This window comes from Lactuca sativa, chromosome 8, assembly GCF_002870075.4.
Source record: "Lactuca sativa cultivar Salinas chromosome 8, Lsat_Salinas_v11, whole genome shotgun sequence".
NCBI lineage: Eukaryota > Viridiplantae > Streptophyta > Magnoliopsida > Asterales > Asteraceae > Lactuca > Lactuca sativa.
In genome coordinates this window covers 219,200,602-219,219,946 of record NC_056630.2, presented here as the reverse complement: position 1 = coordinate 219,219,946, position 19,345 = coordinate 219,200,602, and the positions used below count along the sequence as shown (strand labels likewise).

General features: G+C 37.2%; 1 protein-coding gene across 1 annotated transcript; it reads left to right on the top strand.

Annotated features, from left to right (window-relative positions):
• Window positions 1–17,898: 17,898 nt before the first annotated feature.
• LOC111885444 (classical arabinogalactan protein 9-like) lies at window positions 17,899–18,575 on the top strand. The gene is made up of 2 exons (XM_023881699.1): window positions 17,899–17,913; window positions 17,994–18,575. The coding sequence occupies exons 1-2, from the start codon at window positions 17,899–17,901 to the stop codon at window positions 18,573–18,575; spliced, it is 597 nt and encodes a 198-aa protein (XP_023737467.1).
• The last annotated feature ends 770 nt before the right edge of the window (window positions 18,576–19,345 follow it).

Genomic DNA, 19,345 nt, shown 5'->3' with positions numbered 1-19,345 from the left:
TATGTTCAGCAACCACATGGGTTCGTGAACGAGAAATACCCTGATCACTGCTATGTGTTGGATAAAGCTGTATATGGTCTGAAGCAAGCACCGAGGGCCTGGTATGACACATTAACTCGCTTTCATAAAATGTCAAAATTCAAGCAAGGTTCGGTTGACCCAACCTTCTTTCGAAAGAAAGAAGGTGAACATCTAACGATATTTCAGATTTATGTCGATGACATCATCTTCGGCTCCACGAATCGTAGCTTAACGGCTGAATTCAGGAAGTTGATGGAGACTAAATTTGAAATGCGTGCAATAGGTCCAATTAACTTTTTCCTTGGATTGAATATAAGACAAGTACCAGAAGGCATTTTTATCAACCAAGAGGCCTACTTGAAGAACATGCTGGTGAAGTTCGGTATGACGTGAGATTCGAAGGTGAAGGTGCCTATAGAGTTTGGTACAAAGTTAACACCATATCTAGAAAAACCTGTTGTTGACGTAACACTCTATCGTCAAATTATAGGGTCTCTTATGTATCTAACAGCTAGTAGACCAGACATTATGTTCTCTGTTTCTTATTGTGCCAGGTTGCAAGCAAATCCAAGAGAACCTCACATGGTGGCAGTGAAAAATATTTTCTGTTATCTAAAGCGAACCTCTTCTCTCGGTCTTTGGTACCCTACTAGATCCGGATTCTTCGTTTAAGCTTTTTCTGACGCCGATCTTGGAGGATGCGGTCTAAAACCGAAAGAGCACAACTAGAGGATGCCAATTCCTTGATGGTACTTGTTAGCTAGCAGTCCAAGAAGCAAACTTGTGTGTCTCTTTCAACAGCCGAAGCTGAGTACATAGTTGCAACATCCTGTACCTCACAAATGATCTGGATACAAAGCTAACTAAGAGACTACAGATTGAGTATGAAGAAAATACCTCTCTATTGTGACTCTGAATGCATGATAAGAATATGTCACAATCCAGTGCAACACTCGATGACAAAGCGTATTGCACTAAGATACCATTTCATCAAGGACCATGTTAAAGATGGAAACGTGGAAATTCATTTCGTTCGGTCCTCTGATCAACTAGCTGACATCTTCACTAAAGCCTTACCAGAAGCAAGCTTCAATAAAATTTTACAAGGTTTGGGAATGATCGAAGCAGAGCCGGTACCGAAGCGCAAACCTCTCTCTAAAAATTAGACAAGCGAAATAGAACGAACGCTCGGTCTGCTTCGGTTCCGGATTTTTCGGGAACTGAAATGAACCGAACGCTTGGTGTATTTCGGGTCCATAATTTTCGGGAACCAAAATGAACCGAACGCTCGGTCTATTTCGGCTCCGGAATTTTAGGGAACCGAAATGAACCGATCTCTCGACTTATTTCGCTTCATTCCTTTAAGGTTTTATTTCGGCTGTATACTCTGTAAACTCTCTTTTAAATCTTCTTCTTGCTATGTTTTCTCTTTTATCTTTATTCCTAGAGTTTTTAACATTAATTTCGTTTATTCTTGTTTCTTTTTATGTTTTTATTATTTTTCAGAAAACTTCAAAATCCAATATATATATATATATATATATATATATATATATATATATATATATATATATATATATATATATATATATTCTGTTTTCATTACTTTTCAGAAAATTCAAAATTCCAAAAGGTTTTATCTTTTATTTATCTCTTTATTATCTTCTGTTTTTTTTGTTTTGTTTGTGTGTGTGGTTTATTTGTCTTTGTTTATTTTCTCTACTAGGTACCAAGTACATTGTTGCTACATAAATTAGAGCTAGGGCAGCTACGACCATTTTAATTTGAACTAGTTAAGTGTCCCTAAATGCATGATGTTGCATGTAGACCGAATCCTTTAAGACTATGAGTAAGACCTTAATGATTTGATTTATACCTATCGTTTCTTCCCAAATAGGCTGGTAAATTCACTCAAATCATGAGCTACCTTACTCTTCTCAAATGAGTTAAGAGTTTTCTGCTTTGTCACTTTTGTATAGCAGGGGTACTTTCGGTTGCTTAACCACCTCCTCTACATTCTGCATCAACTTTCGTTTCACCATGGTAACCCTTGAGACTCTCAAATATTACCACTGAGGTTTATGGTTACACAAAATGTGTGTTTATGATGTTAGATGCGTACACCACGTGCTAAGTGAGACCCAAAATCCAACACCAATAATGAATTGACGGTGAATATTTATATTCAAGATCTCGCTTGTTACCTAACGAAATCTTATTTTATTTTTGAGTGGTCTTTATGAAATTGTCTAACACCAAGGCATTTCTTCCCAAAAAGATCCAGTTTGGTTTTTGTTTTTAAGATTTTGTCACACCCCGAAAACCAAGGAGGAATCATTTCCGGGGCGGACTCCACGTTGAGTATCAAATCCAATGCATAGAGTTGGTAAAGTAAACAACCATTACATTACATATATAAAAGTTTTACATTTGTTTGAAAGTAAAGTTGTACAGGTGTGATACATAGTATATATATATGAACAAAATTAAGACGAGTCATCAACGCACTCCGTCTTTGCCAAACAGGAATCATCGGGTACCTGTCTAATGCGGACCTGAGAATACAAGCATTTTGAAAATCAACATAAAGCTGGTGAGTTCATAAGCGGTTTTGTTTTGTGAAAGAGTACGAGTTTCCTTTTTGTTTCTGAAAATGTTATGAGAGTCTGACCCGCAGGAAGGTTGAGACGGATGGCTATTTCGAAACAGAGAATATCAACATGATTGGGACTCAACCAATCCATGCCAATAATGACATCAAAGCTCTTTATGGAAACTGGCATAAGATCGATGGGAAATGATTCGTCATTCAGGGTAAGGGTACAACCTATGAATACATCGCTAGCGCTCTCCTTCTCATCGTTAGCCATCTCGACGGTAAACGTTTCAGTTAATGGTTGGGGATTAGGTTTTAGATTATGTTTGAAGATATGACTAACAAAGCTTCTTTCAGCACCCGAATCGAAAAGAATACTAGCATAAGATTTGTCGAGAAGGAACGAACCCGAAACAACAGTTGGATCGGCGACTGCCTCCTCCCGTCCCATGGCTAGGACTCTCCCAGTGTTATCAGCTGTCGTCTTCTTGGGGTAGTTCCTTTTGAAGTGCCCGACCTCTCCACAATTATAGCAGGTTTGACCAACGCCTGCTCCCGAAGATTGATTTGTAGATTGGGCCGGTGCCTTGCAGAATCGGATCGTGTGTCCATTTTTACCACAACTAGTGCATGACAGTTCGCGGCAGGGGCCTGGGTTGTGGTGGTATTTGCACTTTTCACACAGGGGAAGGTTACCAGCATATATCCTGGTAGGAGTTTGAGCTGTAGATCCCACAACAGAAGCAGCAACAACGGTGGTAGTAGCATTGACTGCTACAGTCTGCTGTTTCTTTGAGGATCCTTGGGAAGATTGACCCTTCTTCTTCTACCAAAATTTCCTTTTCTCACCACTCCTCTTGATCGATTCAAGGGTGGCGGTGGTTTCCTCGACATCATCACTGTGGTCAATTAGGGTCTGGGCTAAACTCTTGGCGCTGTCATACGTATCCAGCCGTGCAGCTAGAGCTGGCAAAAACTCCAACCCACTAACCCAACCCGAACCCAACCCAAAATTAGCAGGTTAGGTTGAGATTTTCAACCCATTTATGCTAAATGGGTCAACCCGTCTAACCCATTTAATTAAATAGGTTGGGTCGGGTAAAAACTATCAACCCGTTTTCAACCCACCAACCCATTTAACTTTAATTTATATTAAATTTAATAATTATTAAAATATTATCATGTATTAATTTATGTATTAGTTTATAAATTACAATGTTTGTATTATTATTTATGTTTTAAAAAAATAGAATCCTAATTTCTACCTTTTTGCTTGGCACCGACAACACTAACCACTCTAAAAAATCTCTTAGAAATTACATATCTTTAATGTTATTTGAATAATTTCTTTATATATGTGAATTGTGATTGTGCTTTTGTCATACATTGAAATTTTATTTAAGTCTATAACTAATTTAAGTGGTGTAATCTTTAGTTAAATTATTTATTCTTTTTATTTTAAATGGGTCAAGCCAAATTTAACCAATTTATTTAATTGGTTGGTTTGGGAATTACATAAACGGGTCAACCCGGTGACAACCTATTTATCTGAAAGGTTGGGTTGGGTTGGAAGTATCAACCCATTTAAATAAAAAGGTTGGGTTGGGTTGAAATTTTCAACCCAATTAATAAATGGTTTGAACCCGAACCCAACCCAGGTCGACCCATTGCCACCTCTACGTGCAGTTAAGACATTTCCCTTGGTTGGCTGGGTCAGTCTCCAAATGAACCTCTCTATCTTCTTACTTTCCAGGGTAACCATTCCCGGGCAGAGGAGTGCAAGATCATCGAATCTAGAAGTGTATGCAGCAATATCAGAACCTTTCATCTTTAGGTTCCAGAGTTCGTGCTCTAATTTCTGCATTTTGTCCCTAGGGCAGTACTCAACTAACAGGAGTTCTTTCATGGCTTCCCAACCCATGGCATTGGCTACAGGTAGGGTCAACGATTTGACTCGTCCATTCCACCAAGTCAGAGCTTTCTCAATGAAGGTACAGGCTGCAAACTTTACTTTATCAGATTCCGAACAAGAACAGATTTCGAAGATGGATTCGATTTTCTCGAACCATCGGGAAAGGGAAATGACACCTCCAGTGCCATCGAAGGATGTAGGTTTCGCGTTCATGAAGTCTTGATAGGAACCCACTTTTCGGTGTCCCTGACTACTATCCTGGTTTTGAGGTTGGGGACTACCTCCTGAACCACCGGGGTTCATTTGTGACATGGCGGCTGTCACTGCGGCAGTAACAGCTGCCTGAAGCATTACAAGGTCTACTCGAGGACGAGGTGGTGGCGGAGGGTTGTTGGTATTTGAGCTGGGTCTCTTTCTTGGAGGCATCTTGATCTAATAAGATCAAGAAAGATAGAGGATGATAAGTCCTCTGAATTGAATCAAGAGATATGACAGGTCTATATATATATATATATATATATATATATATATATATATATATATATATATATATATATATATATATATATATATATATATGTATGTATGTATGTATTCCGAATAAGCGATAAACTAGAAAAGAGTTATTGAAGCAGATAAATTATCCCTAAAGGAATGATCAAGGAATAACGCATGAACGAGGATTTCTACAAGGGATTGGCTCGAGAAATACTCCCATAGTATTTCATAATTCGCTACGACACTAGCTCGATGTTTGTGGTATTAGGGTAAGTTTTAGGCATGCCGCATACCGCAGTCACTCCCAAGCACATGTTGGCCGTGTCTCGAATGAATATAGTTGGCCAGGCTATACTGATCCTAGACATAACTACATATCTGCCCAGGTTTAACCGCAGTGTACAACACCCATTTAATTATGTTTTGTTCTACCTGTAGTTACGAATCTCGAAGGTTAGGTATAGTTGTATACTTTTGAAGTCTACTTTTAGTTCAGAGCACTTAGGCCCCTTAGTGTTTATAGTTTTATACCATGTAAGGTTTGGTATACTTCATTCACTATAAACAAGGGCTCTGATACCAATCTGTCACACCCCGAAAACCAAGGCGGAATCATTTCCGAGGCGGACTCCACGTTGAGTATCAAATCCAATGCACATAGTAAGTAAAGTAAACAACCATTACATTACATATATAAAAGTTTACATTTGTTTGAAAGTAAAGTTGTACAGGTGTGATACATAGTATATATGAACAAAATTTAGACGAGTCTTCAACGCACTCCGTCTTCGCCAAAGAGGAATCATCGGGTGCCTGTCTAATGCGGACCTGAGAATACAAGCATTTTGAAAATCAGCATAAAGCTGGTGAGTTCATAAGCGGTTTTGTTTTGTGAAAGAGTACGAGTTTCCTTTTTGTTTCTGAAAATGTTACGACACAAGAAAATCCCATATTTTCTTAAAAGTAATGTTTGATTGACTGTTAAGTTACACAGTTTTGGTTATGTTTAACTGTGATCCCAGGAAAATCCCATATTTTCCTAATGTGAAAGATGTATACTAAAAACGTCGTTATCCTTGTAAAGTGTATGTTAGTTTACCAACCCGAAATGTAATGTAAAAGATGTACACTAAAAATGTATTAGTTTTAACACGTTTATAAAACTAATAAATACCAAGTAAACTAGTTACTAAACCCATTGTTACTAAAAAGTAAATCTTTGTTATCCAAATTGCGAGTTCCATAACCATACAATAGACTAGATATGGTGATATGTAGTCCACATCACCTTATGACTTTCGTCACCCTTGAACCTTTTGGTTCGGCTGTAGCTAGCAGCCAGGTGTGGGGTAGTCAGCCCCGTATAGATCTATACACTCAAGTCACGCTCCCTATATAAGAGATTCTGGTTACGAGGACGGTCCTCCACTCATGTATCTTTGTGGAGTGTTCTCCGAGGACGTGTCTCCAATTTATAGGAATAACAAATTTACTAGTAATAATGCTGAAAGATCAAATAACTATCCTCCACTCGCGTATCTCTGTGGAGTGTTATCGAGGCCAAAATAATGTTCTAAATTCTAATGTTATGCTTTTAACTGATATAATGTGGGAAAACGTTTGTGAAAATATAAATGCAACAATTTATACTGTCTTTCACAATAACATGATAATATATTCTGTAGGTTCAAACGGTTGTTTGTTACGATTGTCAGTGTTAAAAGCATATGTAATATTAAACACAACATATATAAAACAAGTTTTAAGTACAAGTATTACTTGTACTTTTCTTGTATCCCCCCCCCTTAAAAACAGTGAAAACATTGAAAATGGGTAGGGGTATGAACTCACCAGACGAGAAAACGTGATGGTTTGAAAGCTAAGCGTTGGTTCGGGGCTTGATAACGCGCGAGGTTCCTATGTAATATGAAATGTTATACAAATGTATCTAATTAGATTTGAACTACTAATTAGACATGAATATGCACTCCAAGATGTGAAAACACTTCAATTCAAGTGTTAGGAGTGATCCGGGTAGCATCTAAGGGTGTGTAGGGCCTAAATATGGAGTTTACTCTTCAAGAGTAAACTCCTTAAGGATTTTACGGCCCATTGACCATATCCCCATGAGTTTACGGCCGTAAACTCATGGGTGGTGGGTTTTTGGATGCCAAATGGTCATACAATGCACACAGGAAGGTTCTAGGGTCGATTCCATGGCTTAGAAAGTGATCGGGACTTGAAATGGCCTTGGGAAATGAGTTTACGGTCTAAGGATATGTTCTTGGTTAGTTTAATACCTTAAACTCATGATTTTACAAACGTAAACTAATGTTTGTCCATGAATCAAGGGCTTTGGTGGTTGTAATTCAATCATATGTAATTCTAGGTCCAAAACCAAGCTATTCAAGGGATTAAAGACACCTTAACACCCTTTGTTGGGTGTTTACTGCCTAAGGAGGTGGTTTTATGGTACAAGAATGTTCATGGGCCGTAAACTCAAGTTTGATGCATTTGAGGATATTTTGGTGCATCACATGAAGGTTTATGAGGTTCTACATATTGGGTTTTGAGCAATCTAACACTTCCTAAGTGTGCATGCCACCCTAATAAACCTTAGATCTATGTTTTCTTCTAAAATACATGCAAATAATAACTTCCAAGGTTTCTTCCTAACTAGCATAGCATAAGGATTATGAATCATAAAACTACTAGTAGAAATACATACCTTTTGATGGTGGTTGATTGCTTGGAGTTTGAGAGCCAAGCACCAATAATGTGAATGCCTCAAATGGAATCACAAATCACCACAAACACTTGGAAAACTTTGAGAGAGTAGTATACTTTCTTATGAAATCGGCCACCACTAAGTCTCACACCACTAGCATCACATTTCTTGCATCATATGCTTCTTTATATAATGTGCATGGTTAGGGTGAAACCCTAATAACCCATGTCTTTTCCTTTCCAAGGATCCATGGGCTAAAACCTCCATGGACCATCCATGGACTTCCATATTAGCTTAGCCCATTAACAAATGAGTATTAGCCCACACTATATAAAATATAATAGCCCATAATTTAATCAGTCTTCTTTTTAATCTCTAAATTAATTCATAATTAATTTAAGACTAAAACAAATTAAATAACATGACTTCATATTAATATATTATAACTTATAATATATTATTAAATCGTAAGTATACAATTCTCATAAAATTATCCATAAATCGTTTGGGTGAAGTGTAACCCAAATGGACCATGCCGGGTCGGGTCAAGTATGTACCAAATAAGTTATGGACTTAGACACCTTATCCAACAGACTCCCAGTTGGATAAGTCTAATAACTATATTTGCGTATGTTACTTCAGGAACCAACCAACAATCGTAGCTCTCGAAAACTCTGTTGAACTATGAAGCGCCATTTTTGAAAAGTGATCATATAATCCTCTGTTCTCATGATATCAGCCGGAAAAATACATGGACCAACGTCGTACTTATTGTCCAGCAGTTTGTTTCTCGATTTCCGATTTGTTTGACAAAGAACTTAATCGAACACATCAATTTATTTCTGACAGGCCGGTACATAGGGAACAACAAAATCATCGAGGGGCCCAAATATCGCTTCTATTTTTAGAAGGAACAGATAAACTTCGACTCATATGCTTGTTCTACTACTTGTTGAATTGTACACAAAGGCACGTTTTATAACATCAAGTTACTGATGCGTTTACGTGCAATCAATGCACAACCAACTCATAGGTAACAACTCATATCTCTAGGTTTGAAGATTTGTATGATATTACCGGCTCACGATCACTCGAGATAAATTCCATGAAGTGATACAAGTGAGCGTGGGTTTATTCCAATACTCATAACTTATGAGCACTCATGACTGTTGTAGAAACCATTGCTATAACTAAACCCATTTAGCCATCTACAAACTCGATTCATGACAGTCTTGATTCATACCTACTTCCAACATATGAACGACTGTGGAGTGTTCAAATAACTTAGTCATTCGGAAAGAATAACCTAGCTATTTTGGAAGTCAAAACATGCAAAGTGAAACACAATAATAATCGAATCCAATATGGTCTCAGAACCCTTTTGAATATAAATAGAACCACCTTTTATTTATCACCATATTGATTACACATTATTCATTGTATAATGTTTCAAACAATCAACTTAAGACTAGAATAAAAAACAATAGTCGTCCCATGCTCCTAGCATGTACACTTTGTTTTTCTAAACAATAGTTATGCCATACTCCAAGTATGCACACTATTTTTGTCTATGATCCTTACATTGTGATGTAGATCAATTGAACATGCTTCCAATGATACTCATTTCACAATCCCAAATCCTTATTGTAAATGTAAGAATCCCCGATTCCTATCATTTACCAAAAAATTTATTAGATTTTAAACTTTTATGCAATGTTCCTCTTGTAATGATTATTCACAAAGTCACCAAAACCTTGTCACCAGTCATTAAAGAGTATTCCAAAGAAGGTCAACTTCTATGGAACGAAAGTCTCATATTCAAAGTACATTGCTTTGAACATCCTTCTTGCATTAAGGTTTTCTAATCTTACATAGATTGAATAACTTCCACCTATGGAGACATTTCCATAGTCCCATTTTCACTATCACTTCCGAACAAGAGTTACTTCTTTTCAGAACATGTCAATACGGTCGTTTCCGACAACTTACATCATACTTCCAACTTTCCCTGAGCAACCAATCTTTGGCGAACCTCAGATTTATCCTCGACAATTGCTTAATCACTTTAGTCATATCCAGTTCTAGACTTTTCCCTTCTCAATGCCTTAAGCATTTGGAAAATTTAGATTCACTTTAGTCATATCCAGTTCTAGACTTTTCCCTTCCAATCGATCCTATATCCGAAGCATATGGGACACGATTCATGATGTTCGACATAAAGACATGATACTAGACCAGTCTTTTGCTACAATATTTTTTTTATTTGCCATGTTTTCAAAATTTAACTATGAAGAGGGATGTCGTAATCATAATCGAATTTTGAAAACGCAATATATATAGAATTTCCTTAAGTCGAACCATTCAGACATAAAATTCATATATATGTCCTTGACTAAAGTTGATTAAAATCTCAATCTAAGCTTTGGAATTGAAACGAAGTATAATTTCCTCTCCCTTAATTATAGCAAAACAACTTTTCAACCCCTGCAACTTCATGAATTGAAACTTTGTTTTCCATAATTAACATTGCTAACTTTCAACACTAAACGTAATAATCATGCTCCCACTAACATGATGATTATCAACATAACACTTATGCTCCCACTAGCTCTGACATATTTCCAGAAATCTGCTGGATTTCTGAAATTTAGATTCATACACCCTTTCTTAGATAGCTCACATGTGTGTCTAAGCAATTTCAAGAACTATGAAAAGGGATGCCGTAATCATAGTCTCAATTTCTTAGACCTTTGCCATTTCTCACAAGTCCATGTTAGTGTGTCGGTTAACCACACACGCTCCACTAACGACTTTTGAAAATGAAAATAACACAATTGATATCTACGTAAAATCTACTTAGTGAAAGCGTTTCCTCACCATCATTTTCATGAATCGGAGAGAAACCTTATGACACTTAGATTTTTAGTGTATGAGTTCCTATCCATGTGAATTTGTCAAAACCATAATCACAAGATAAGATTAGTGACAAATTCAGCCTTACATGGATTAAACTTGTTCAATCTTAGTTTCTTGTCACCTTGGTAGCACAAGGCCCACCAATGCTTCCAAGTTGAACTCTGATAACTCACATGCAAATTCAACTTATTTGAAGTAGGTACAGAAATAAGAATTATGTCAACACGATAGGTTGCAAACCTTAAGTTGTGTGCTAGTGATAAATTACAGGTTTTACTCTTGATTAAATCTTGAAACTCTTTCAGGATCTTTAAGGCTCCCACTGTCCCCTTGACATATAAGTTTCCCAGTTCAAGAACCATTCCTTGACAAAACAAATATTCAAGGGATAGTGCGGATTCTTATCAAGACTAACACTTCACACAATTGGTCTTAGTTTGTCTTTGTCTCATCCAAGACATCACAACTTACCAATCTCAAATGTACAAGGGTAGAAACATTTTACACTACATTTGATAAGTGTTTTAAACCTTACTTTATGTCACTCAATGTTACAATCTAGGAGTATGACTCTAAGAATTGTTTTGGAACGAAGTATGACTCATCTTCTCGATCTTAACCAATCCAACAATTCATGACCTCTCTTCTTAGCCATAACAATGCACTAAGACGTCCTTAGAGTATGAATTTGTGATATGGTTTCATAATAATTAAGATGATCATGAAATACGATACTAAAGTACTCTCCGATCCTTTCAGATTTGAGAAACTTTTATCTTTCTGCCTAATTTGATTCTTCTCATTTGTTTTGTCATACATTGTAACCTTTCCAATTTTATAGAATTATACTTAACCTTATAAGTATAATCATATTTACTAATCTTTAGTAAATCATGACAAATCAATCTTTGTGGTGGACTTTGACCAGCGCACACCCAGTGTACCTAATTCCTTAGTCCTTCAATTGACTCACATATATATGTGATCAAAGAATTAGTCTTAATTTTCAAAGATGAAAATTCTCATTCATCATACAATACAATTTGTATGATTCCAAGTTTCTGTCCAATTGAAACTTGGGTGATGAAAAACTTTCTTCATTTAGTAAATTCAGACACTACCACAAATGAAAGAATCAAATCCACTTTCCAATATTGCTATTACTGGAAACATATAAGCAACAACTTTCCACAGATGCCATTGTAAGGATATTTTTAAAATAAATAAAATTAAAACCTTTTTTCCCTTTTATTTTAAAACTTTGTGGAAAAACTTATCCTTACAATCCACATGAAAACCTTGTTGTTATCTATTCATAAGCAATATATATTATAACTCTTAAGCAACAGCTCAAAATTTTGATTGCCGAACCATGCGATCGAAACCCACCTTTGCAATCAGAATCAACATATACTTACTTTAAGCTTCCTATCTTTTCCTTGATTCTTAAAAACATCAGCATGTGACCCATTCACATTATGTAATAAGAATCTCCAAATAGGAGCTTAATAGAGTTAGACAGTGGACTTTCCCCGAAGTAGAGTCAAACCTCTTGACTTGATCAACCTTATGACCTTTCAGGTGAATAGGGCAGCTTCGCAATCAATGCCCCTTCCCTTGGCAACAAAACACATGGACCCTTTGGTAATGGCACATGAGACTATCTCAGACTTAGCCTTTCTCTTTACCATTTGGTCAACCGAGTTGACTATGGCCGATCCCTTTCCATTGGGAAGAGAAATCCTTTTCTAGATATCCAATGCTACCATTGTCAATGTCCATTTAAGACTTGGGAAGTTGTTCTTTTAATCAAATATGCTTTACTGGTGTTCCAAATCATTACTGATTCCACAACACCAAGCAAATAGATAACATCATTAAGGTTCATGTCATAGTCCATCTCATAGTAGTCCCAAAGAGACTCACTATGTTACTAAGAAAGTGATTGAACAACCAACTTTCACAGGACTTTGACACCCAACTCTCCCGGCTTGTCAATATGTGACTTTATCTCCAATATGTGAGCACACATAGACTATGCTTGCCAATAGGGATTGAGTGACTTTAACCTTTTCAAGAACTTGTGGGTGAGGGAGAATAATTGGAGGAGGTGGAGGAAGTGAAGCATGATGTTGAGGGACACCATCTTCAAGAGATTTGGGAAGATCATAGTTGTCTGAACCAGACATCTATGATGGGAGAAAATCAAGTTAGTTTATTCAAAATCCTTAATATAACACCCAATATGAAATATTAAGGCTAGGAACCAACACAATATTTTATAATTTGGAAGAGGGATGCCGTAATCCAAGCTATAAAATATTTGAAGGTAGGCGAACGCTGATTCACCAATTTCCACCATGAAAAACGAAATAATTTATTAGGTTTTAATTGTATTTGAAATTCCTAGATCTTTTGAGATTCATTGAACTTTTCAATGGCATGTTTCAATCTCAAGTGTGCCCTCTCAAAATTTGTGACTGGGATGCCGAGGATCACAAAACAAGGTGTGAATAACCATACAAATTCACTTGGTACCCTTAATATTATCACCTAATCAATGTGCCGGTTAACCACACACGCTCCATTGATCTATGACAAACCTTAAGTCGCCCTTCGTGATCCTTACTAGTCCAAGTTAGTGTGTCGGTTAACCACACACGCTCCACCAACGACTTGGTAAGGTACAAAGTGTGAATTCCATGGGCTAGCACCAAATTCACATTTTTCCTAAAGTAACTAAGATTGGGAATTAAATAAAACATTTAGTTAATTTATAATAATCATTATACCTTTTAATGAGAATTTAAAGTCATTGTCCTACCCGTTCGGCTAACGACCCTCCACCAGTCAAGCAAGCGGTGGGTGAGAGTGGACACCCATTAAGTCGCCATTTTATAGGCAACAACCTTATACCCACCTTATAGACCGTCTTCGTGAATGAGGCCTACTAACGGTAAAATGACTTGTTCTTATACATATATATATATATATATATATATATATATATATATATATATATATATATATATATATATATAATTAACCATTAATGTTATAAATAGTATAAGTGTAGAATTTTAACTTTTAAAACTTCTAGGGTATGGAATTAAAGTTTGTGTGAGACTTTACAAATTCCAAAACTTTAGGGCAAGTTTTGAACAATTCATAAACTTTTGGATATTCATAACTTAGGAGTTTTAATTAAGTGTTTAATACTTTTACTGAAGAGTCTCTTGGAAATCCATAACTTGAGGACAAGTTATGAAGTCCATAAAAACATTTATTAGAAAAACTCTTCTAAAGTGTAACTTGTGACTTCTTAAAAAAAACATTTAAAAGAAAAAACTTTTGGAATTCCATAACTTGAGGACAAAATATGAATTCCATTAAAACACATTAAGATCTAGAATTAACTAACAAACAATTTGCAAATAATTCATATGATCTAACAAAACTCATATGAACATGAACATCCACATCAACAATTTCAAGAATCATATGAACACATATAAACTTGAAATTTTGATTATAACTTTGAAATTGGTCCACCATCATCATTACCACATCAAAAACAGGTTTTATAAGATCAAAACAGTTTAAGGTAATCATTGTAGACCAATTCCAACACCAAAACTCGAATATCTGCACTTAGGCCTGCCAACTCGTCGAGTGCATGAACTGACTCGGCGAGTTGGTTGAATATACACATGGACTCGGCGAGTACCATGAATGGACTCGGCGAGTCTGCTGTGTAGAATGCAGTTTTTCGACATTTTTCAGCAATTTGCATCAAGTATTCAAGAAAACAAGCCTAGGCTCTGATACCACTGTTGGGTTTTGAGCAATCTAACACTTCCTAAGTGTGCATGCAACCCTAATAAACCTTGGATCTATTTTTTCTTCTAAAATACATGCAAATAATAACTTCCAAGGTTTCTTCCTAACTAGCATAGCATAAGGATTATGAATCATCAAACCACTAGTAGAAATACATACCTTTTGATGGTGGTTGATTGCTTGGAGTTTGAGAGCCTAGCACCAATAATGTGAATGCCTCAAATGCAATCACAAATCACCACAAACACTTGGAAAACTTTGAGAGAGTAGTATACTTTCTTATGAAATTGGCCACCACTAAGTCTCACACCACTAGTGTCACATTTCTTGCATCATATGCTTCTTTATATAGTGTGCATGGTTAGGGTGAAACCCTAATAACCCATGTCTTATCCTTTCCAAGGATCCATGGGTTAAAAGCTCCATGGACCATCCATGGACTTCCATATTAGCTTAGCCCATTAACAAATGAGTATTAGCCAACACTATATAAAATATAATAGCCCATAATTTAATCTGTCTTCTTTTTAATCTCTAAATTAATTCATAATTAATTTAAGACTAAAACTAATTAAATAACATGACTTCATATTAATATATTATAACTTATAATATATTAATAAATCGTAAGTATACAATTCTCATAAAATTATGCATAAATCATTTGGGTGAAGTGCAACCCAAATGGACCATGCCGGGTCGGGTCAAGTATGTACCAAATAAGTTATGGACTTAGACACCTTATCCAACACTACACTCCCATGGAAGCATTTTGAAGGTGTTTAAGGGCATTTTGACACACTAACATGAGTTTGTGGTCCATGAATGAGGGTTTACGGTCCAAGAACATGCTTGGGCCATAAACTCATGTCCATACATCATATGATACAACTTTGGGGTCCTAAGCTCATGCATGCAAGTTTCTAGGCCGAATCTAAGCCCTAGAAGTGTTTTGGAGGGGTTTTGAGGCTTCAAAACCCTCATATGAGGTGTTCACGGTTTTTGGAGGGTCCCCAAACCATAAACACATGTTCATATGTGTTTTGGGTGATTCCAACAAGAATTTGCAAACCATTCAAGTTAAACAACAAGTTTAGGATGGATTTCTTACCAAATGATGCTTGAAATGAGGTTTTTGGACCCCTTTCTAGTTCTAGAGAGAGAGTGTAGAGAGAGAAAGTTTTTAGAGAGAGAGTAAAAGCCTCAAAATGATATCACTCAATCCCTTAAATAGGGGTTGAGTTTGTGGCCCCGAGGAATTCTACCCGATACTGCCGTTAGACGGAGCTTTTGGTCTTACCTGATAAATTTGCCGTAATCACGACTTTGATGAAAATAATAATTTTCCAAACAAATATGGAAAATATTTTAATGATCATGACACATCCCGACACTTACGAACTAAAATAAAAGTCGCGATAAAATTTATTTAACGCAATGGTTAACGGAATGAATTGAATACGACGGTTTTTATTCGACAGGAACGGTTTTAGTGACGGAATAAATTACAGGTTGTCACAGATTCTTATAACATCATTAGTCACAGCAAATTCTGTCCAACCTACTTGTTCAATAGACCATATCGGTCTCACAAGTACTTCATCCATCTTTCAGTCTTATGTTAAGTATCGATGTTCGGTTGAAGATAGGCCACCCTTTAGACCCATTATTTGAAAACAAGCCTTTCGGTGTTTCTTTACAAACACTCGATCGTATTTTCTCGGGGAATCACACAAGCACTTCAAGTATCTCTTGACTTTGAAGGAAGAGATTCTTGCCTGGAATCATCTGCTTCATGTCTTATGAAAGACATCACTCACATCCTATACACATTTTGCTTTATTTCTTTATTTTTGGCACTCTTTTACACGAGGATTCTTTGAGATTTTCCAAAATTCTGGTTGATGCTCCTTATGGCCCGTTTAAAGTTTTTTTTGGAGCGAAAGTGGTTATTTTGACATATGGAGCGAAAGTGAATTTAAAAAGATGATATGTTGATAAGATTTTGAATCGTGTCATCAGATAACCATTCATATTGGGCGCGTGAATTTGAAACGGTTCCTAAACCCACGCTTGATGACGTCTATCTGGGGAAACCAAGCTGTCAAATCACGCTTTTTCAGGCGACATTTCAGTGATCGTATCATCATCATGGAGATTCTTTCTCTCTCCTGGCAACGGTATATAAAGGGTGTCTCGTGCCTATTGTACCTTCTAACCTTCTTCAAACTGTCTCAAACACAACAGGCGATCTTCAACTGTTCTTCTTCTTCCTTAACATCAACAATGGCGGAATCATCCTCTCTTCAAGATCAAACTGCTTCATCGTCATTGCTTTTGATCAAACCTAATCAGAATCTGATCATTCAACTAAACCCCTTTTTGTATGATTCGTACATGCTCCACGTTGTCAAATGTCTCGAGTACTCCCCACTGGTTATCGCTCTTACACAGGTGGAATCTGTTCCCATGTCTCTTCTGTCACAAGTGTACTCTACTGCGTCTTACGAAAAGAACCAGGAGAGGATCTATTTTCAAATCTTCAATCACAAGGCGTCTATTTCTCAAGCCCAATTTTCAAATCTTCAATCTCTCCTGATTTCATCACCATAACCCAGTTGTTTAAAATGTTTTATGAAATGGCGTATACTGATGTCCTTACAACAGTGACAAAGTTTAAGAAGTCATGTTTGCCGCATCAATGGAATTGGTTACTTACTCTTATCAACAAGGGTTTGGCGGAACTGGTAGTTGGGTCAGATGGTACAAGTAAGTGTTTTATGACCATTCTCTATGGTCTCTACAATGGTATTAACCTGGATTATGGCTCAATTATTTGGTCACAATTGGTGCAAAGTCTCAACTCCTCAACGAGAGATTTAGAAATTTCCTGTGGTCGTTTCTGGACCATCATCACCCGACGGGCCATTGAGAACTTAAAGATTCCAGTTATGAAAGATGCAATGCTCTCCTCTATGGCTACTTTTCATACAAATAAGATTATCTTCTTAGATGCCACCAAGTTTTCTCATAATGGTTCGATACCTGAAACAATGTACATGTGTGTGTCGATCGAAAGTCACGTGATGGCTGACTACTGGAAGCTTACTCCCAAGGGCCCAAGAGAACTGACTCCTGAACAGCAGGCTGCCTTAGATGCTGTGGAAAAGCCAACAAAGCGAGCGAAGACGGCAGATACCAAGAAGGTGGAAATCGAAGGTCCTTCATCTAAGCCTGTCAACTCCAAAAAGCAAAAGGCCGAAAAGGCTGATTCTTCGGCTCCAAAGAAATTCAAGAAAATGGCAAGGAAACCAAAGAGTCCTACCCCTTCAAGCTCAGAACATGATGAGGAGCAATCGGCTGATGAGGAAGAATAAGTTCAGCATGATGGTTTACAAAGAGGTAATACACCTCCTCGTTCTCCAACTCCTACTGAACAACTCAATGACAAAATTCCAACTCCTCCTTCATCTCCACCGAAGACTACTATTCCAGTTTTGGTTGCTCCAATTCCACCAACTCCACTAACTCAACCTACCACTACTATTCCACCACCACCACCAGTTAGTATAGTACCAATCTCTACAACTCCTTTACCACCTCCCATTTTTTCACAAGCAACTACCACAACTACCCCTATCTCCACCACTACAACCGAACCTCCAGTAAACGTCAACGTATCTGATACGGGGGATAATACTGAAACTAAAACCCCTGTTACATCCAAACCTCTTTCACCCTCACCCTCAACTGATTCTAGTCCTATTCTCGGTGGTGACAATTTTGAGTTTGACTCAACCTATTACGGTCCTTATAGACTTCCCACTGACAAAGATGAAGAGGCTCCGGTAACCAAACAACAAGTACAGAGTCTCGATGATAAGCTTGATCGATTGCTCGCCTCTTCTTCGAAGTACAATGATATTGTGTTGAAGCCTTTCTTGGACACTACTTTTGAACAGTATACAGAAGCTATTGATAAATCATCGAAGGCGGTTGAAGCATCCACATATTCATGCCAGAAGGCTACAACCAATGTTGCGGAACTGTTTTACAATTCCTAGATCTTTCTTGAATCCCTTAAGGGTCATGCTGATGCAAATGCAGCTAAGGTGAATGCATTGGTTGACTCTCTCTCAAAGTCACTATAAGGGGAGCAAGCCAAATTCGAGACTATTTGTTCAGAGATTCAAGCTGAGGACACTTCTCTTCTTAGCTTAGTGAATTCTCATCTTGAAAAGCTCCATGCTGATTTCGCAAAAGAGAGCAAATTGATGGATGATCTTGCTCGTCAAACCAGTACCATTGAAGTCCAGAAAGTTCAACTGGCTCAAGCCAATCGGGAAATTTCTTTGTTGAAAACTGAGTGTCGTTTTTAGAAGTTGCGCTTGTGACGTTCTTAATATGCTGCACAATGTTCTTCATGCTCATGATCCAATTCTTACACTGACAATCCGGAATCACCTGTCCTCCAAGCTTCTTCCTGCAATTGAACTTCTACATGAAATGAAGGGTGTTACGGAGCGATTGGTTACTCCGCAACAAGGGGGAGAAGGTGCTTAGCAAACTAATCCTATTGAACCAAAGGTCATTGTCAGAACAGAACTGAAGGGTAATGTAGCTTCGGGTTCTGGTAATCAAGAAAAGAAGAAAGGTCTTGCTGATGAACATGATGATAATGATGAAAATCAACAAACTATTGCTAATGCCCTGAAATGGAAGAAAAGGAATCAGGAGTTAGATGAAATCCTTCAGGTCGCAAAGGAAGAAGAAGAGAGGGAGCGAAAGAAGATGGAAGAGCATGGTGCTCTAATTTGCAAAAAGGCTTTGTTTC